Raw genomic sequence first — 22515 nt, 5'->3', positions numbered from 1 at the left:
CTGAGCATCTCTGTGGGTGTGCAGAAGAGGAAGAGCTTTATCACACAACCAACACACAACCAAACAGGTACCTCTGGAGTCAGCCAGCCTTGAAATACAATGACTTACCACCAGCTTTCTAAGCTCTAACACACAGATTTAATCTGTCACAGGTCATCTGTTTCTTAAAATAACCTGTGATGATCCATCCCCCTTCAACATCTGTTAGGAATCATCACATACTGCGCTTGCCATAAACCAAATGTGGTTATTAATGATTAGGTAAATCATAAAACGAACCAATGGTTAGCACAAGCTATAGTCAGTAAGTCGTGCACATCTCTGATACTACAGCTTCAGCAGTCTTATCAAGGTCAAGGCAGCAACTCAAGTGGTTAAAACAAAGCCTTTGTGTCTTAGCAAATTGGGGTGTTACAGACACAGTCTCTGGTCTGCAGACAGATATGCCTGGGGCCTCATACAGTGCTCAGTCCAAGGCAGTCTTTTCACTGATGCAGGAAGGCTTTGGATCAGCCTCTGGAATCACAATGAGGCTTTTTCCATTTCATTTTGGGGGTTTGTTTATTACCTCTCTGTTGGTCTTCTGTTCCATTAAGTTGTTTTTGTGCTTCTTCAATTTTGTCTGCAAGAAAAAGAAGTCATTATTAAAATACTTCTATAAGATACTATAAGATTTTAGAAAGTCATTTACTGAAATCTGTCTTGAACTATCTGTACATACCTAGGAGTGATGCCATTCACAGGTAAATATGCAGTACATTATGAGTAATACAGCCATATAAAATTCTATCATGTTTTACTAGCAAGGCTACTGACATGTTAAATTACATGGAACTGCAGAAAGAAAAGCACTGGCATTGGATCTGCAGCCAGCAGCTAATCCCACCACAGCTTTGTACCATCTATAATAATTAATGCAGTCAGAGGACTCTTCGGAATAGGTATTACGGTGCATTACAGAGTATTTTAATAAGCTTTTGAAAAAATGCTGTTAGAAAGACAACGGGGCATCAACCACAGCGATAGAGACAGCAAACAGGATTTGCCACATGAAGTGATGGAGCCAGCACTGTCACACAGGAGCAGTGGGGGGTGAGCAGCAGCCCCATGCTTATTCCTCCGTGAAACTACCCAAATTCCTATGGACACAACAGGAGCAAAAAGAGGCCTTCAGTCTTTACTCTCGTCCTGTTCATCGCAAATCACCTGCTGCCCTCCAGACACATCAGTGATGGGAACTGTGTTTCTGCCAAAGTTGTGCAGAAGATGCAGCGGGAAAGGGGGAGGGGGGCTTGTTCTGCACGTGTGTGCATTTGCAAGTGCAGAGCAAGAAGCAAGAAAAGGGGCAACTGGAATGAATAAAACTTGAGTTCTATTTTTTTTGGTAGCAAATAATCCTCTGAGTGGTTTCAGGATGGCTTCACATTATGTTGCTAAGAAGCAGTGGCAGTGGGAGAAGCTGAGTTCCACATCAAACTACAGCCTGTCTGCCCAAGGTCTGAGCTTGGCACATGGATTTCAGATAATACTGTTCATTTTCCAAAACACCTGTTAAGGCTTTCTTTTTTTTTGTTTGTTTGGTTTTGTTGTTTGGTTTTGTTTTTTCCATTTGCTCCCGAAGCTGGAGCAAACGAAGCTTCTGAGAAAGTCTAAAGACTATTACAGCAATTTTAAAAGCCAAACCTCTTCCTTCTTCCTTTGAGGTTAGCGAGACAGATGTACATATTTAAAGGGAAGTTTTATAACACAGTTTCTTTTGTACTGGCTTACTGGCTGCTGAAGACAAGCACAAGCAACTCGAAAAAAGAACTATCCTTTACCAGCAATTTCCCAACCCAGTTATGCAGATTTACTTTAAGCACTGAAGACTTAGTATTTAACATCTTCCTGGACTTAAACTATGGCTGAAATACTGTATGTATCTATACTTTTTTTTTTTAATAGGAACGGCTGTAAATAATGATTTCTAGCAAAAATAAGAGGAAACATAAACAATGCATCTTTTATATATATGTGCCAATAATGTTATTAGAGAAAAGTCTATCTTAATCTCATTGTTTTCCCACAGGTTATTGCTTTACAGAAAGGTGATGGAATAAGCAATTTACAAAGGTGCATGACATGGGATGAAATACACTAACATATACAGGAAATACACAGGAAACAATAAACCTCAACAAATTAACCCTGTAAATGGAGCTGTAGGATTGACCAAATGCAACAAGCAATCACACCCATAGACTGGCTATCAAACCCATTTCCCCTCTGTTTAGGGATATGCGTAAGATATGTTTCTCTCTTGAGAGAATGTAAACAATTTGTCACCAAAATTTATGCTTAAGTAGACAAACAACTGCAGTTTCATTCTTAAAAGAATTATCTGCATATTTCAGATAAATGCTACAAGGAATGTATGCATTTAAATTCACCATCATCCTATTTTATAGAGAAAAATTACTGAAGTATTTTGGAAGCATACTATGTTAGATTGCCAAAAAGATTAATCGCTTTGATCTCCTTAGCTGAATTTTCTCTTATTAAAGGAAAAAAAGAGTTCCTACCAGAAATTCACAACCACCCCTTTGTCAGAGAGTAATCCCAAACAAAGAACCACAAATAACACAAATAATAACTAGGTAAACATGTTCTTGGTACCCAGCCAGAAAGTCTCCTACATCTCCTGACGTGTTTCCCCCAGTGAGTTATATTTGTTGCGTATACATCTTCGTACCTGTGGAGGTATCTCTGTGCAGAACACTTCTGAGCATTGCAAACAATGGAAAAATTCAGTGCTGGTTCCGATTCTGACTGCAAATGAGGCAGGGTATATGTTAGCATGGGTCTGCTTCCTAAATGTTTCATTGTGAGCTACATCTTTGGAACAACCCATAGCATAGAGCTACCTGCTCTTGTTGTTACACCAAGGCGTGTTTAACACCATTGTACAAAATTTGTGACAGCTGCTTCCCAGCCTGCTGCATTTTACCACTACAGATCCTATATGGATGACTGCCTTATGAACCACTGTGTTCCAGGCTGGAAAGAAGAAATGGGTCATCCCAAACCTCTGTAGAGCAGGTGGGAAGAGCAGGCTTTGGAATCACACCAGTGGCACCAAAACACAGCCACCTCAATGCTGACAATAACTTGCTAATTAACAGCAAATTCAGATTATCCAGTAAATTCCTTCTCTCATATCTCCCTAAATTACCCATATGTGAAACATTTTAAGGCAAATTACATATTACATGTCATATTATTTCATAACTATATGATAGATTCTCTTAACGGTACATACCTTTGAAAATTCCTTATAAGCAAAAATACATTACACAAAACTCATCTGCAAAGCCCAGGAGGAACTGAAAACTGCACTGTTAATTGCAAATAATATTATACAACTCCTTACTCACTTGATTTAGTATTATTTCAGATTTAAACCTGTGATAATGGAGATACTGTTTAATCTGAAAATTTTACAAAAGAAACTGGAATATTATTTACTTCTCCTAGGATAAAAGAAAGTAATTTAACTAATGGAAAATTCTAATACATAGCAGATATGGCACCCTCTTCATTTCCCATAAAATGACAGAACAGTACCTATCTTGACTACTTTACTGCAAGACCTATCCTAATGCCCCCAAACTTCAGATGACAGCCTTCTAGAGTAGCACACATCTAGAAGCAGATGATGATGGTGCCAGACACTCTTACTTAAGATGCGACACTTCTCACCAAGTGAGGGGAAAAAGAAATAAAAGAGGAAATTGCCATGTGATTCCATGTGATACCAGTGTAACAAGCTATGCAGCCAGCTCTTGGTTATCCCAGGCAAGTGTGTAGTTCAAAAAAGGAAAGCTCAGATAATATCATAATAGTGGGGTTTTTTTAATATGTGTGTACTTACTTATAAAACATACTTATGGCTATATTGGCTTTTACACATACTTATTTATATATATATATATGCACATGTGTGCAAAATAAGATGAAACAAGGGTGCAATGGCTTTTCTTACTCCACTACTATACCTTTTTACATTATTGTCTGACAAAGCTCTTTCAGCAGGTATCTGCTGTGTGGAAATACCACCAAATTCCTTGGTGTTTTAAATAGGCAATGTCCCTGTGCTTTTTAGGGACACAAGGAAGGAGATCGGCATGCTTTAATACATGCTTCTTGTTTTACACACCTCCTGCTGTGATAGATCATTAAATGGATACCAAGAGTCTGAGTCAGATACGGTGGTGCTGTGGTGAGTTTTTAAACAGTAAAGTAAACTAGATTTTTCAACAGCTTTACATTGTCTGTTTTTGATCTTCACTGAGATTCACCTCATATATTTTAATTACACCACAAATAAAATGTAGTTTAGAAAGATATTTACTTTCTTTTTTTAAGATATCAGCATACCAACATACACATAAACATGTTAAGGTTTGTGTATCAGAAATGCATTAGGAGTTCTCAAGAAAAACTTTTAAGGCCTTATTTATACAGTCAGTTAACGAAGAAAAATAAAGGGTTGGGAATTTCAGCAAAGGAAAACAGAGATACTGAAAAGTGCGAGGTTTGCAAAATATAAAACCAGTAACTTCTGACAGCAATTTTAGCTGGAGCAAAAGAAATCTTACACTTCTGGGTTCATTTGGGGGTTTTGTTTTAGGTTTTTCCATCCCTTTTTTGCTCAAGAGAGCTCCCGTGCTGGTGTAATGAGTCCTGCTGAACAAGTCACCTTGCAGAATAACAACACACACAGGAACAGAGAACCAGTCACTGAGGAGGACACAACTGCTTTTAAGTCACCAGAAAGGCACATGAGAGTGATGGGTAAGAAGTGCTCATTAAGCTTATGCAAAATGCCCAAACATCAATATTTTTCATTGTACACATTTGAATGCGTCTGTACCACTGTAAAAGGGGGGTTTTGGCTTCTTGTTGAAAACACAAAGCTTCTGCTCTAAAACAATAAAAAGGGCCTTGGTCATATTTTTAATATCTCACATACTCTGTTTATGGATAAGTGGAAAATCAGCAGATTTACAACATACTGGATGTTAAGACAGGCTACTTCATCAAAACTTTGAGAAATATGAGCTCACATCTTGCCTGAAAGGCTGGGGTTGTACACTCAAGTATTTAACCAAAACAGCTGGAAGGAAAATGTCAGCATTTTTTTCCCCTTCAGTTAAAGACAAGCACAATTCTCAGGCCTTGTGCCTGAGTCATCCTAAGAATACCTCCTGCAAAACAGCTTCAGATGGAAACAGTTTTTCTACTCGCTTTCTCCAAAAACGCACTCTCTCACCTTACTGCACCAGAAGACATTTGGAAAGTGATTTTAAAAACTACTTTGCATGTGTTTTTTTTCAGTGGACACAAAGATACCATTTTAATCATTTTTTTCTTGCATTGATCATCTAGATCACTAGCAGAGAAATGAACTGCAGTGACAAAATTCAGCTGACATGGATTAATGCAATCACACTATGCACACTGGGCAGTATTACTGAAAACAGAATTGTAGGGGGTTGTCTTTTTTTTAGGAGGGGGGATGCACAGCTTGAGAAAACCACTGATGCAAGTTCAAAACTCTGCAATTTCCATTGCTACTTCATTTCAGAGAGCGAGTGAAAAGAGGCTGGAGGCCCTGTGTGGAAACCTCCATTTTCTAACTACTGAAACTCACCAGGCTAATGCACCAGTACCAAAGTGCTGTGATTTCACTGGATGAGAAGTGTGTCCAAAGGCACTTGTTATTAAATGCACAAAAACCACAGTCAATCAAATAAATAAAAACACGCTGAGCACCAGACGGGCGGTGCAGAGAGGTGTATGCAGAAGGGCTCAGATTTGGCACTGAGGGACCTGAGCCCACTCCCATGTCCCACTTGGGCCATTTCACACCTCCCACTGGGGGAAGCCTCATGCTTCGAGCATCCACATTTGCACAGAGCACAGGCAGCAGTGAGAAGGGCACAGGATGGGAAGGGCAAAAGGCAGGAAGCTGATGCAGCGGGTGAAGCAGATGCAAGCTTGGAGCTCTTCCCTGGATGGCAGGTTCCCTCAGCACCAGTGGCAGCATTTAATCGCAAGGCACCCTGCCTGCAGGAGGGAATACCTGCCAGGGCTGGGAGGATGAAGAAGCGAGGAGGTTGCGGTGCTTGGCTTTTCCCTTTCGCTAGGAGGAGGAAAGGCTCTTTACAACCCACTAAAACATGAACGTTACAGTCTTAATGGGCTTTGGTTAACTGAGATGAATCCCGAGACTTCCTTTAACTAGCTAATTAAAAAAAAAGGAAAAACAATCAAACCCCAAGAGTCTTGTCTGTACAAGGAGCCCATTAGGTTAATTGAGAGAGCAGCACAGCTGGTGGGGCAGTTGGCAGGGATGCTGCCTCTTGCCCATCCCTCGGGAAGTGCAAGCCGAGGCTCGGCAGGTCCCTGCACGCAGGCTTCCCGCGCAGCAGAAAAGCCTCCAAACCTGAGAGCCAAGTGGCACAGCTTGAGGAGCAGGTCCCAGCTGCACCCTGCGCTCACAGAGGGATGGCAGCATTGCCCCTCCCTGCAGAAGCAGGGGACCCTGCAGACAGGAGGTTCCAGGGCTGGCAGAGCCAGGGACCTGAGGATGCCTTTGATAGCTTGGAGTTCCCACTGCTGCCTTCCTGCTGCAGAATGAACACCTACAATGCTGGCAAACAGCAGAAAAAAGGCATTTCACTAAACCCATAGGATGAGGCAGTCTTCTCACTTAAATTTAAATCTATACTTTTAATTAGAAACCGTTCTTCTGTCCCCATACATTTCCCTTTTCCAATTTAATGAGGAACACCCAAAATTAAAAGGAAGAGATCAGATGAGGAAAAGCAGTCCCTACATCTTCTCTGTAATTTTATAGTGTGGGAACTTGACACTTTTTGGCATATGGTTTGTTTTGTGGTTTCTCCTCTCCAGTTTGAAGCTTAGAGAATCACAGTACCACAGCACAACACACTGCCAAACACTAAGCCTGATAATTGATAGCACAGATGACCCCAGCCTACCAAAAATGCGACATAAAGCAGATTAAATCTCATCTTGTCAGATGCTACTGCGTTTGAAGATTGCTCGTACAGCTGCAGTAGAGGGGGGAAAAAGACTTCTTCAAAATTATGTGAATACAAACCCCTTAGCAACTAGTAGGATGATGCAGGAGCTGTTTGTCAGTTTAAAAAATATCATACACTTCTTTCAAACATAAAAAATGAGATTTAAAACATCTTAAAATGTTCTACTAGTCATTATAACCTTGATTAATGACCTGTTTTATCAGCTTTTCAAGAATATTTTATGCATTTTTCCCTTTAATGTCAACTCTGAATGCTCATCATACTCCCTGCCATATATAATTATTTGATTTAAAAATGAAGAACCCATGACAGATACTTTACATAACCCGTTGAAAAATAGAAGATAAAAGTCCTCTTATTATTCTTCATTTTAGGAAAAAAGGAGCTTGCAATATTTGAAAATACAATCTATATTCTGCAGATTAAATTAGTGCCAGCAATGAACTGCTACACTGTACATACAATAAAACAGTCAACGGAAAAGCTGTATGTAAATTAAATAAATAATAGCTTTATCCTTGCCATCACATGTATTACTTAAGCATGGCAAGGGCTCCTGATGAGCCTGACAAGGTGTATGCGCATAAATTACAGAGGCACTTTGCATATGAACCCAAACTCAGCCCCTGTGCCATCAATTTATAACTAGGGAGTTTCAGCTTTTTTAGTTTACATGATTTGAATTTCTATTATGAGACTGTTAAAGTCGTTAAAAACTGAGCAAAGGAGAGGGGGGGAAGGAAGGGGATTTCTGAATGGCTGTCTCCTCACAGAAGGACGCAGCAAACAGTGAGGTACCTGTGGGGATGGGCATAGTAGCTGCCAAGCACAAAACCTCAGATGCGCAAGTGAAATATCTTCAGAAATATCTCCTGCTTTGGCACCTTTGCACCCAACCCCGCCAGGGTGGCACTTTACACACAGATTTTCCACCTTCTCCACTTTTCACTTCACTCCCTTTTCCACTTGTCCCACAAAGCCAGGCAACCCTACATCCTAAGTGTCCTTCCCACAGCCACCAGAAATAATTCATTTACACATTGTCTCCCTCCTGAACCAAAGTACAAATGAAGGCACTGATTGCAGGGCCATTTGCATAGCCCCTAATCAGCCACCCAGCACAGTAATTACACCATTGCTATGCTGACGCTAGAGCATTGTTCTGCTCCCCTGCCAAATTCTATCTGTCTACCTAGGATGGGTGATTATTATCACTAAAATATGCTTAATAATTATTTAACAGCCTCTAGGGCATTCACTGTTCCAGGCTTATATTTGGCTTTTTCTTCCTTTTTTTCTTTTTCTTATATGTCATCCTATACCAGGGATAAAAGTTAAAACAAGATATTAAAGTCACTCAAGAATCACCCTAGTTCACCACCTTCTCCAAGCTGCTGCCATGTGCACCTTTATACCTTCCGCACTGAGACAGCTTCCCTCCCCCTGATAGGTTTACTGGCCTTTGATGTCATGTCCCCAAACTGGAAAAAAGAAGTGTGGTTTTAATTAATTCCTTTTTTTTTAAAGCCCGATAGAGAAATTAGGTAAATGTCAGTGAAATGCCTGCAAACTTTTTAAAAACCAACCAACCAAAAAAGGCAAGACCAAAACCAAACACCAACTTTTCCACTCACCAGAAACATGTAAAAACAACAACACCTGGGGCCCAACAGATTTCTTTAATTTATGTATTTTCTCAAATACAGATCCTATGCCAAAGCAGCAAACAGTGGAGATAGACACTCCCTAGCCAAAGAGCGGAAAAACCTCCCATCCATCTTTCTGGTACTAAAAAGCACTCATCCTCAACTGCAAGGCTGCTGTGGGAGGGCTTGCCCAGCACAGAAAGGCACAAAACTGGTTCAACAGGTAAAACAACATCAAGAATTGTGTTTCATCACCTGAGGTAACAGCGTGGAGGCTGTCTGCAAGTTCTCCGAGGGGTCAAACTGCACTGTAATTTCTTCTTCTATTTGTGTCATTCCCCAAATGCTACTGAGTTTACATGGCAGAAATCATGGAAGTAGATATATTCAAGCACTGAGGAACCCAGAGTATCAACCAACCGACTATCTTGTTTAAATACAGATTAATTTTCTTAAGCTTAGCATATGCTGTAAAGATCATCTCTTTACTGAGATCCTAAATCTTAATACAAATGGTTTAAATGGCTAAATCTTTAGTAAGACTTTGGATCCTGAAGTTCTTATAGTTACCTGATATTAATATGGACAATAAACAGCACTACCAGCTAAGAAAAAAAAAAGTATTTCTTTATGACACTAACAAGAAACGAAGCAAAGTCAAGCCAAAAGCCCAGCCCAGCATCTTGCCTCCAGCAGCCAACAAGAGCATAAGACCAGATAAAAGCAGAAGACACGTGCTAAGTTGAATACTAAAACCACACAGCTCTGAAGCAAGGCCCAGAAGCTCTATTTGAACCTAACAGGCCCCACAGATTATTCCTACATCAGTTTCTCCAAGGGTGCTTTCAGTCTGCGTGAGCTTTTCATATTTTCCTTCTTCAAACTGCAGGGCCTCATCTACTTATTCATTCCTTATACAAAAGCTGTTCAACAGACTTATGACCTCTGCAACTTTTGCAGTACAATTTTATCCTCTTTGGATGTGGAAGTGAAGAAGGGAAAGAGAATAACAAGGAAGATGTCAGAATTAATCCTACTCTTCAAGATGAAGGCACATCACAGATGTTCCTGTGACAGACACATTTTTCTCTACTACTACCATACACATTCCTAATGTTTTATTTGCTTTTTGACAGCTAGTGAGTACACAATTGACTTCTCCACACAAATATATGAACCCCCAGATATGCCTGAGTGTTAACAAGCAAGTCAATTTAAATGAAAAGTTTGAATAATTTTCCTGTGGACATCACTTTCCATTTATCCACACTGAATTCCATTTGTCATTTTATAATATGGTTGCACAGCAACCAAATGTCATTCTGAAGTCCTTTCCATTTTCATTTGCATCTTCATCTTCACCTCTTCTCCATCAAATCAGCAACACTGCCACTTCACTATGCATGCTCTTTCCTGGATCACTCAAAAGAACAGGAATCGAGGCACTTTTCTATTAACTGTAAAACAGCAGGCAGTGTTTGCTAAGGAGTGGATATTGACTGCAAAATGTGCAAATATCAGACTCTCGATAAATTTACACACAAATGATTTTTTTTCTAGGGTGTCAGGGGAGCTCACTTGATACTCGGTCTTTCCTCCTTAAAATCCTATCAGTATTTCCAGCCTGTCTTTAAAACCCAGCCTCCCCAAGCACCATCCTTCTTTTACCATGTAGCTCAAAGACCATGTCTCTGGGCCATCACCTCCAGCCACCCAGCCACCCCTCACCAAGCTCCTGACAGTGCTGGAGCATCTTCATGCATCAGCCTTATAACCAGACCAACTCTAACACACAGCTTAGGACTTCTTCCAGACCAACGGTCAGCTACCGTTTCGTGCTATTTGATAAATCCACTTTGAACAGGGATGCAAAAATCACAATCACCTTCAAAATCTTCTTTGGTATAAATAAACATTAAATGTGAAGTTAAAGCTTTTCAGGTATCTCTTTTTTTTTGCATGCTTGTTTTTCCAAGAACTTAGTATTAATAGGTCTTAACATTACAAGCCAAAGCATATGAATACAATCCAACACACCAACAGTCATAATGGCATCAGCAGGTCTCAGTGCTAAAAAAAAAAACCCAGAACAAAAATCCAAAATTAATTTATATTAAACCTCGCTCTACATACTTTGAGAGTTTATCTTTTCATAGTAACCTTTTACTTTTACCCTGATTTTTTTTTGCATGCTGAATGAAATGTCACTAGCTGCGGCTTTAAAGCAAGAAACAACAGAAATTGGACTGAGAAAACAAAAAACACCTTTGAAAAACTAGTCAGTACAAGCTGATGTAGGACTGGGTGTACCTGAAACAAAAACCTTGTGCAAAGGCACAAAGAGATGATATTTTCTTGTTAAGAAAATATCATCCAGCCATGAACAGGGGCTTATCCACTCTAAGAGGCTTACAAACGAACAGCCCTAGGCAGTTCATGTTCTCTTCTCAGGGCAAACACAAATTGGGGGTGGAAAATGCACATATTAAGCCAGTATGTCATTTCAGTGATTTATTTTTACTGCTACAGAATCACAGAACAGGTAGGGCTGGAAAGGACCTTAAGATCACCTAGTTCTCTACTTGCTTCCATCCTCCCTCAATACCCAAGACAAAAACCAGGTCTAGAGTATCCAACTGAGCATTCGGGTATTCTCCAGTCCCTGTGCCAATCCCATCAAAGATGATAGGAACAAGGATAAAACACCTCTCCAGAAAATGCACATGGCCTGCACAGGGTTAGGCAGACCCTAAACAGAGCAATGAAGTTGTGGGCCAACTACCCTACGTTATCCAGATTTGCCAGACAGTTCCCAAGGTACAACTATGGGAAGGAGGGGGCCATTTGGCAGGCATGCTGAGAGGAAATGAGGCATGTATGGGAGATGTTCTGTAACAAATGGAAACAAACACGGATCATATATTCAGCGACACATTCCCAGCAAATTGGGATGAGCTGAAACTACAATGCTGCAGCTTTCTTATTTTACTAGTTTTAAAGAGCTATTAGAAAGGAGCTGCTCGGCCACTAACCATTAATTGAAGTTGCAAGCTGACCTTGCAGAGCACCCCACAGCACAGCAATAGGTCCTACACCATCACCCTCCAGCACTGTAAAAATGCAGATGTCTGCTATTTTATTCAGGGCTGAATGGCAGATAGGCCTTGTAAGACAAGGCTGTACAAAACAGTTGCTTTTTTTCTTAGAGAACATGGATGGAGGGGAGGAAAATATCCTGGGGGCCAGATTCAGGCCATGTCCTGCCAGCTAGTAACCTCCCATCTAAACAGGTACCTCTTTCATCAGGGAAAATAGAGGACTTGAAGTCTTCTGTCCCAGGAGGCCAAGTGACAAACATTCACATTATTATGAAGAGATTATTCTCTGGTCACAACCATATGGCAGCCTGCTAAGGCTGTGCTCAGCTTTAAGCACTTACCTTGGCTACCCTGCAAGCCACACAAGCCACTTTCTTCCACAAGCCCCGTAAAACAATGATTTCTGCTGGGAGCAGGGCTGTGCTGGTCCCAAGGCACTTGTTAAAACCTGTCTCCAGCACAGCCAGCTTGCATCCTGCTTCTCTCCTCCTTCGTGCCTGCTCCGGCTGGCCCCAGTAGCTGAGAGGAAGGCTGGCCCCAGGGGACACCACAGTGGCTGGCCCCCAGCTTCCCACTGCACCTACAGGCACCCTGTCTACCCCAGCTCATAGAATCATAGAATAGTTAGAGTTGGAAAGGACCTTAAGGTCATCTAGTTCCAACCCCCCTGCCATGGGCAAGGACACCTCCCATTAAAACATGTCACCCAAGCCTCTGTCCAACCTACAGCTCACCTGTGAAGGACAGCACTGAGCAGTCCCCAAGTCCTGCAGCGAGTCAAAATTGCTCAGATCACACAAACGCAGTAAAGGGCAGCAGCAGACACAAAAACCCCAGTATGATTTATAAGCATCACTGATGAACAAAAATGTGTTGCAACAGAGCTCCCACACTCCAGCCCCTAAAATATAATAGAGTTCTCCCTGAGAAGAAAGCAGGCTGAAATATCTTACTGGCATTCCTTTTTCTATTATCTCTGAGATACCCTTGGACAACAAATAAGCTCCTGAAAAAATATCCTGAAATGTTGACACTGTAAATTTAGTTCATTAATCTTTATACAAAAAGCTGGTTATTACAAGAAGCTGAGAAGGTTTTGTTTAGTAAATAAAAGCTATGAAACAAACATGGTAGTATACAGATAGTTAAGTGTACCATTAATATGCTAAATGGTATTCTGAAAAATGAAGCAGAAATTACATAGATCCACTCACATTCACCTCATCCCACAAGAAGGACAGTTCCTGTTGCCATGGAATAGCTTACGATACCTTTAAAAAAAACCCAAGTAAAATCTAAACCAAACCCAAAACCTTGTCCTCTTCCCCCCTTTTTCTAGTTTTGTTGGTGAAATTTTCCTTCTCTACTTGCAAGCTCGGGAAGACAATTAACTATAGCTGCCTCTTACACACCTACAAAGTGATGGCACTCTGCAATCTGAACATCACCCGCGTGTTTTTTCCCTTTTTATTTAGAATTCACGCCCAATTTTGCATCGTCTGATTGAAGACGAGGGGGCGGTGAGGAACATGTGGGAGAAATCCACAGCAAGCTGCTGCACACACCATCCCATCCTGCATTTGGAAGCAAACAATTCAGCCTGAAGGGAGCTTGATTCAATAGCAATGTGCCACAGGGAGCACCCAGAGACTTCAACTCCTCATGTTTTATTTGGCCTTTAACAGAAAGATTTTGCACAAATCAACTCTGTGCCACACAGTGCAGAAAGTCTTGCATCCAACTTTATTAACTCGTTTACATAAGGTATTTTTTGGGTTTGTTTTGTTGGAACAATGACTTCTGGAAAATATGGTGAGTGGGAGAAGAAATTATTAGAATGTACAACTTGACTAAAACAATGAAAATGCAAACCCAGGATAGCATCATGAAACTGCTTTCTGGGTTTGTTTTTAACATGCCTGTTCTGCCAAACATTTTCTTGCTAGCACTAAAATTAGTGACTTGAGTAACAGCCACAAATTTCCAAAACGATTAATATTTTAAATGGCTTTTTCACCCATCTATACCTTAATCTGTTTATTTCAGTTTTAAATGTCTTGCCTATTTACAGAAGTATTTTTCTCATTTTTTTTTTCTTAACAGCTCACCTAAAATAAATTCTGCTCAAAGTTTCCACATTTCCAGCCAGAGAAAGGGCAACCGAGACAAAAATTGTGCATGGTTAATAGAAGAAAAAAAACAGTGGAAACTCTGCATGCACAAAGAAGGGAAAGCAGAGAGAATGAGGCCAACTGGACAACCTCTCTTGCTCTTTAATGTCTCTTCTCTGAGGAGGTTCACAGTGGCTAGTAAAGCACCACGTCACCCTGACAGGCACCAAGAGCTGTGTTGAAGGAAAGCTTAGCCAGTTTCTCACCAAAGCCCTACTGGACACCAGGATTGGTTTCAACCAAACCTAATAAATACTGAAAGGTATTACACAAGGAAAGAGAAAAGGTGCTTGGGGAAAACACCAGCCCACAGCTGCAAATCTGATAATTTCTTCTGATGGCATCCTGCAATGGAAGACAGATTTATGATTGGACTTGATACTCTTGAAGGTATTTTCCAACCTAAATGATTATATGATGCATCACTTTTCACTGATGCTTACAGCTGACCCAGGCTTGCAGTGATGTAGCAGGGCACCTGCCTGGGGAACAGAAAGGCAGCCAGTGGCAGATCCCACTTTCTGCCTCTTGGGGGGTCTTTCCTCAGACTTTCTTGACAAATCATCAGTGATTGGCTGCCAAGGAACAGGTGCTGCTTTCCTAATACTTACTGTTCTCCAAATACTTATACTTCTCTCTGATGCTTACATCTCCAAATTTACTTTGACCGTTGTTATAAACCAGCTCGCAAACCTCTTGGAATGACTGGATTTTGCAGCGCATAAAGAACAGGAGCAAGGCTGGGCTCAGTGCTCAAGCTCTCTCAGGTTTCCTCTCGACAACCCCTCCTATGCCAAGAATCATATCAGCAAGACCTTCCTACTCTCCTCTTCTGCCACCAAATTCATCCAGTGCTGATATTTAAGGCTGTGAGTGGTAGGACAAGGTGTGCATCCACCAAATACACATATCTGGTATTCCCTCAGTAAACTGCAGTAGGTCAAAGGCCTCTGATGCCTCACACTTGGGGAAGACCTCAGGTTGTGCATGGAACTCAGCACTTATCTCTCTTTGTGGTTCTTAAAAACACAGGCAAATGTTTTGCTCCATGCTGAAATGGGTGAAGGAGAAGGAAAGGAGACAGGCAAGAGAAAAGATGGGGGGGGGGGGGGGGGGGTTGAGAAGAAAATGACAAAGTAACTGAAATCCATAAAATGATGAAGGACAGCAAAGCAAATAAAGTGTCTGCTGTAGAAATGATGCACTGAAATTATTCTCCTTTTGCTTTCTCTTTCCAGAGAAGAAAGATCAGTTCATGTTTGAGGACTCTACTTAGGAGAAACCGGAGCAAGCAGGAAAATACTCAGTGCATGATTTCTGATTTCTTTTTCCTTGTAAATAAACATTGGATAATATTTTATTGGTGATAGAATTTAAATAAAATATATACTCTTACAGCATATGACACGATGCTTTCCTATCTTCAGCAGTCCTTCTGTCCAGCTTCTCATTTTCTGTAGCTACAATTCATAATTACAAACCAAGCAACCTCAGGTTAATCCTGAGGCAAGAACAACCATTTTTTTTACAGGTAGTCAGGTCCCTGGCTTTTGGCTTCATGTTTTAAAATAAATTTTAAGCATATAACACTTTCAAAAAAAACCCAACAACTCAACCAAAACCAACCAAAACCCAAAAGCCAACTATAACTCATTGTTCAAATCAAGTTTACAGTTCAGGTGTTTAAATAACTTAGTTCTCAGCTGTTTTAACCAATTTAGCAATTACTTCCAACTGTTTTAAACTGTGACTGTTCTTATTTTCAAGAACTTCCAGAGACTAAGTTTTACTCAGATTGAACACTCAACAAGTATTCATTAACAAGTATTCATTAACTCAAGTCATGATTCAGCAACAGAATCTGACCTTAATTACCAATTATCAAGTGGGTAAAATTTACACTTTTGCACTCCTAGTAGATAATTTTGAAGATTTTGGTGGCTGCAATTTCATTACCTTACATGCTACAGTAAACAAATGATTTGGAAATTGCTACTCCCAATTCAGCACAAAAGCCAGGAGAAACCCAATGGCACTCAATTAAAAAAAAAAAAAAAAATGGAAAAATTGGGATTGAAATCTGGAAAAGCAGATGACATTTCAAAATTATTATCATGATACAGTTCAGAGCATATAAATAGTTTAAGTTTCTGGTTTAATTAATAGTTTAACTAGTCTATCATTATACACCTTAGGAGTCACCTCCTTCTAGGACAGCTAGAGCAATGCAACCCAACCAGTAGCTAGCAGCCTCAATTGTGGACTATGGAAAAGTGTTTGTACATGGAATACCGTGTTACAACAAATATACTAAGGCAAAAAGCCACGATCAAAGCACTGACATGCATAAAGAAGTAAACAGGTTGAATCCCTGTATCTGTTTTAACTACTCATACATTCAATTTATGACCTGTTGGTGTGTAGCACTATGAAACTGACCTAAAGGTCTCAATGACTCTCTCTGCACAGGATTCATTCCTGGACACTTTGCTGATTTATAATTCTTTGTGGGAGGAGGTGGTATTTGGAGATAAAACACTGGGCTGCTTTAGGAAAAATACAGACAATAACAATACAACTATTTCAGAAACAGAAAAAGCTCAAAAAAGGATACTAGTACTTAGGAGCCTATGGATGATTCTGTATAAGAAGAGTTGAAAAGATCACAGCAGTTTAATTCAGAGGGAGGTGGAAAATATTTGACATAATAAGGGTATATTAAATAATAAATATTATAGGGAAGGTCAAACTGAGCATTACTGGAAAAAAAGACCATACTGAAACCTCATAACTCTTACTTGTAATATCAAGATGTAGGTCTTAGGAGCTGAACTTCTCACCAGTTTTATCAATTTATCTCAGCTCTCATTTCCTCCCTGCTTTCAGGCAGATATTTAAAATGCATTTGTTTGAGATTTAGCTTTCCCACTGCAAATGAGTTCATTGATCAATTTTGTCTGAAAAGACAAATGAGAAACCCTTTTAAACACAATGAGATATTAGGCCTTGGGCTTTTGTCATGAAATACTAAAGCTCTGTACTGGGGAATCTCAACACCCACTTTAAGAACAACACACCCTGGCAAGGGCGAACAGATAACGTTCTTGTTAGAGATCAAATGGGATATTCAGAACACCACCCAGCTACTAATTGCACTGCATGAAAGGTTAAAAAAAACCCCATAGAACAAAATACCATGGTCCACAGCTGGTGCTTGCAAAATTACCCACTGAACCACTTGTTAATCTCCCACTGAAACACTTTGCAGGGGCCACTTCGAGACAGGATACTGATGAATCACTCTGGGTTTGTTTTAAAGAAATGAGGAAAGAGTTAAAAATAATTCTGGTTGCTTTAGAAACTGACATCCTTTGTTTTGGTTGAGATGAAATACCATTACATGCATGCAATACCCTTTAAACTTGCCACTATTCCAACAATAACTGAAGCTGTTCTAAGAAACTACCACCCAAATGGAGATCGCCACAGATTTACAGTAAACTTGCCCTTGTAAAGTCAGAGTAATATTGCAATATTACCAAAAAACCCAGATGAGCCTAGTTCAGAGTGACCTGACAGTAAACACCAAAACATGACTGTAAGTCGCTGCCCACCGACTCCAGCAAAAACACAGCAATCCAAATAGCAATAGAGACTTTTCTATTTTCAACAGCAACTCCAAGCTAAACACATTTTCAGCAAATGCAATACTCAACCCAAATGGTTAAGATGACATTTCTACCACAAGAATATTAAAATACTCCTAACAATTAAGTTAAAACCATGAAGTTTTATCATGCATTTTAGCTTTACCATTGCACTTCACTCAGACTGCAACCTCTTAGATGAACTCATATTCTCATTTGCCAATATAGGCACTTAAGTTCTAGTCACAAGCATACCTGACCGCTGACCCTTTAATATTTCTTTTAAACAACACAGACTTTTAAACTTGTAAGCTGTTTGCTTAGAAGCTGGCACCACTCCATCTAAAACCATTTCAATTACTTGAATGCAAGCCTGTAAAGGGAGTTTTGTTTTGCAGTATTTTATTAGTTTCCACAAACCCATTCCCAAGCCCATCCATGCTGAGCCCACTATCTGCCCTGAGTCCTGGCAGCTGCCGATGGCTCACAAGAACACAAACCTCCTGTTTAGACATCTGTTCCTGCCCAAATGAACCTCAAGGGACTACGTAAATCAACCCAGCAATAACTTTTAATTCTTAATATAATATACTGGAATATACTGATGTTCCAGTAATAGCCACCTATATCCAGTATATGATGCTACATGTGACAATGCATGTGACCCAACTCATAACTCTTGATCTGAGCCTATCCTAACATTTTGGAGATTGTTCTGAGTCAAACTAAAATTGAAAACATTGATAGGCAAAACAAAGCTCAATAGTTTGCAAACTAAACTGCCATCTCTGCCTCTACATATGCATATGAATGTACACATTTTTAAGGATGCATAATTAACAGTAAGAAAATAGTTCTCAGAAACCAGAAAGCTGAAGTATTTATATCAATAGCTGAATCTTTCTCACTCTATCTGCACAAATAAACCTACTGAAGTTGCCAGCTTTTGTTAAAGTGAGCAAGATTAGGTTCTAAACATAAATCAATTTAAGCAGTCAGAAACCTTCAAGAAGTACTAAAAGTTGCTTTCAAATTCCTTGCAGATTCTTACAAATTGAAAGTCATTGCCTTAGCCTGTGGAAACAAAGTTAGTGTTTTCTAATGCAAAACAACATTGCTACCACATGCAACATAGTTCCTGTAAGGTCATTTAAAATCAGAATGAAAGTATTTCTAGATAGTATTACAAAGGTGGTTGGGAGTGTTGGGGGGTGGTGGTAAAAGGGGATACTGATCTTACAACTGCAGGATTTTTTCGAAGTCCAGGTATCCACGCTGGTCAGACAGATTTGGGTTGGTTTGGGTTTTTCCTTTTTTCCATTGTTTCTTTTTTTTTTCTTCCGAATTTTGCTATGTATTTATAACCATAAAAGTCAGTGAAAGTGCCTTGATTTGCAAGAGGCACTACAATCAGACAGATCTAAGATAAAAATAAACCTCATTATCTGTAAGGTTGCTCTCAAAAGTCAACACATTGGCATCACAAGAAATTAATTCATCAGGATATTTCTGACAAGCACAGCGCTTTGCTCTGAAAGGTCATTTTTCTAAATTAAGCATAAATATCTAAATACCTTTGCCGTTGTGCTGCACATCCCAAACTTAACTCATTAATGGCTTTCACAGTAAAATCAAATACATTTGAAATAAATTTATGAAATACAGCTTTATACGCATTTAAATTTGACATTTCCAACCCTATTCTATGATTCTATGATTTGTTCCGTAAGCAATGTAAGCAAACAGTAAGGCCTGTTCAGACATTTCATAAACCACCTTAACTGAGAATGTGCATACTTAATAAATGCAGAATAGCCTAGTTTTGCCCAGAAAGCGTCCTCCTTTTAAAACTCCCCCCCCTAAAGGCACACTGGTAAGCCTGAAAGGTAGATCTAGACATCACTTCCACTGTTTAGGACCAATGTCCTACACACCGCGGTCTGCTGCATGATGCCTCTACATCCCTTCCCATCTTTCCTCTCCCCTATCAAACAAGACACCTAAGTTGCTGCCCAGGACTTTGGTTCTGATTCAAATCCTGCTTCCTGAAGGCACTTAGTTGGGCTCTTTCAACCAGCAGTGGCAAAGCCTTGTGATAAACTATGGAAAATACCCACCTCTTTCCTTCCACGTCAGAAAAGGAAACTTCTACCCACAACACCAACAAGAAAAAGCAGCTCCACGGGATGAAAACTGGTGCCAAACTTACGTGCCAAAGACAACTTCTCTCCGTGAATAAATACAGCACACAGGATAAAGCTTCTCCCCTTTCGCACCGACTGGAGTTCTTCTGTGATGAGTGGATTTGCTGCAGCATCTGCCTTCCTGGCAGGCAAGCCTGACAGGAGTGTCTTCACTTATGTAACTGAATTTCTTGAGTACACAATTACCCAACACACCCAAGGCACTCCAAGGGTTGGTTTGTTTTTTTTTTTTTTCCTTTTTATTAAAGAAAAATTAGTTTCTAGATGGAACTTTTTTTTTTTCGGTTCCAAACTCAGGTTTGCAAGTGAAGCCACAGAAGCGCTCTGAATGTGGTGCACCAAGACCCTTAGCATCCCAATAAAGTAGGTATTAATCTTTTGGCAGCACATCTCTGTACGGGAACGTAGGCTGAGCTGAGCTCCAGACTTGCAAGAGACCTCGACATTCTCAAGAACCTCCTCCATTTTCACCTGTGCAACTTTTTCCTCCTACTGCAGGTTATCAAGTATCTGCAGAACATTCCTCCCACAGCCACACAAGACAGCCACCTACCCAGCAAGCTCCACCACCCGAAATAAATGCCCTTTCTGCCTTTTCTCATCACCTAATATTTGACTGTTCTTCCTTAATAAAACCCTTTGACTTGTTTTACAAGAGAAAGACAGTGGCGGAAAGCAGGATACAAACAATTAAGGGAGTATTTGCCCATGAAAAGGCAACAGGACAATGTGTGGGAAGATGCCCGCAATCAAGGCAGTCAACTGCAGTAAGACCTAGAAAATCGAACTCTGCATCTGAATAGCCATCAGTGAAGTCAAATACAGATCTGTCAGGCAGCACAAGCACAGACTAGGAGAGCCTTATTATAAGGATTTGTACTTGCCACAGTTTCTTTAAAATACCTTCCTGAACAAGTCTGCAGATAAAAGGCCATCTGAAAACCGTGGAAACCTTCCCATTGGGCACACATTCAGGAAAAGGCACAGCACAAACATGCTATGAAGATATCAGTCACATCCATCAGCAGCAGGTCTGTGCCTGGCAGAGGGTGACAGAGATCTTTGACCACCTGTAAGTAAAAATGGGCAATCTGAGTAGTTAAAAGCAGGAATGGAAATTACTCCAATGCTGACACAGGTCTGAAGGTGACACGGGGAAATCACTGGTGTTCATATTACAGACTGCAAGGGAAGGATCAGGGCCCTATTTACTGAGCAGCATGCTGGACACATAAAAGGGTGGGGGTGGGAGGAAAGTAAGTTCCCTTCTCCAAAGAAGTTTTAGCTTAAATATACTATAAAAAAAATACTGATTCTATTTCACAAGCATTACAGATTTTCAAAATCCATCCTTCTGCTAGAGGTCCTAAACAGCCTGACAAAATCATTACAGCTGTTCAGATATCATTTACTCCTTCACCCAAAACACTAGTTAAAATTATTTTATCTAAAGCAACATGGTGGAACTTCACAACCACACTGTGTCTGAAGGCACTGTAAAATTCCCTTGCTCCATTGCTACGTTACACCTTGCTGCAGCCGACAAGTCTGCTACAACACAGTGTCACGCTAGAATGGAAGATGCAGGCAGGTTAGGTTGCCTGCTCTTCGCCATGCTCCCTCAACCACCCGGGGCTTTGCAGGGGAAGGGAAGCTCTACTGGGGGCCCTCTGAGCCGGTGGTGATACCCCAGCAGTTGCAGTGACAAGGGCAGACAGAGGCATTCCTAACACTGGGCACTTCTCTGGCTGCTGGGGAAGGGGCAGAAATGCTTTTCCAGATCTCCAAGATACTGAAGGAGCAGTTAAACCATCAGGTTAAAGGGATGTTGACGAATATTTGTCCTTGTCATTACTTCAAGTGGAAAAGAAAGGTTAAGTTTTCTGAGGGAAATTAAACCTCTTAATAGGAACAAGAACAAATAAGAAGTTGCCAGGACGTAAAAATGCAACCTCCATAAAACTGTTCATGTTTTGATCTATACAGCCAATAAGGATACATTAAAAATAACCATGCTACACTCTGCTGAATACTGTTGACTTAAGACCTATGGGAAAGAAAATAAAAAGTAAATAACCAATCAGACTGTTGTTACACTGTTGATTGCTGAAGATACGCAGTGGGAAACGATGCCTCCCATCTCATAAAAAGACTTGAATTTGGTTTGCAAAGCAAGCCAAGATTTTATTTGCAATATTTCACTTCTAGTTCAGATTTGAGATGGCTGGTCATATTAATTTACAAATATTTGCTGTAGAAATATATCATGACGATTTTATGTTTAAGAACGCAGACTTGAAACCAAAGGGTGCAACAGTAAAGCTTTCTTAAGGCATAATGCCAAAGAAAACCAGAAGGCTGCAGTAAACCACACTAGTTAACACATTTTGGGAATACCTTGCACAAGCCAGTAAGAATCTTTGTGCTGTATTATCAAAGGGGCTTTAAGCATTATACTGCAAATCCTGTGTAACAAGAAGTGGCTGAAGCATATCAAACCATATACTGCCCTTTAAAATTACCCATATAAAAACTAGGTTTTAACAAATCAGGTTGACATTATATGCTAGTACTGCAGAGTAAAACGCATTATATGGCACATTATCCTCACAATTATCCCCAGAACAAGTAATGCAT

At 40.3% G+C, this 22515-nt stretch overlaps 1 protein-coding gene across 6 annotated transcripts in view; it reads right to left on the bottom strand.

Moving 5' to 3' along the window:
* HIVEP1 (HIVEP zinc finger 1) overlaps positions 1–22515 on the bottom strand; it is a 133816-nt gene that overhangs the window by 58341 nt on the left and 52960 nt on the right. For all 6 annotated transcript variants that reach the window (XM_061449463.1, XM_061449465.1, XM_061449464.1 and 3 more), the window contains one exon: positions 569–622. In XM_061449463.1, coding sequence (XP_061305447.1) covers positions 569–622 — 54 coding nt within the window. The remainder of the gene's footprint in view (positions 1–568; positions 623–22515) is intronic.

Source organism: Pezoporus flaviventris, unplaced genomic scaffold, assembly GCF_033815535.1.
Source record: "Pezoporus flaviventris isolate CSIRO_AGI_PZ_B2104156 unplaced genomic scaffold, CSIRO_AGI_Pfla_v1 ptg000007l, whole genome shotgun sequence".
Taxonomy (NCBI): Eukaryota; Metazoa; Chordata; class Aves; order Psittaciformes; family Psittacidae; genus Pezoporus; species Pezoporus flaviventris.
The sequence above is the reverse complement of the archived record's forward strand: the minus strand, read 5'-3'. Positions and strand labels throughout refer to the sequence as shown.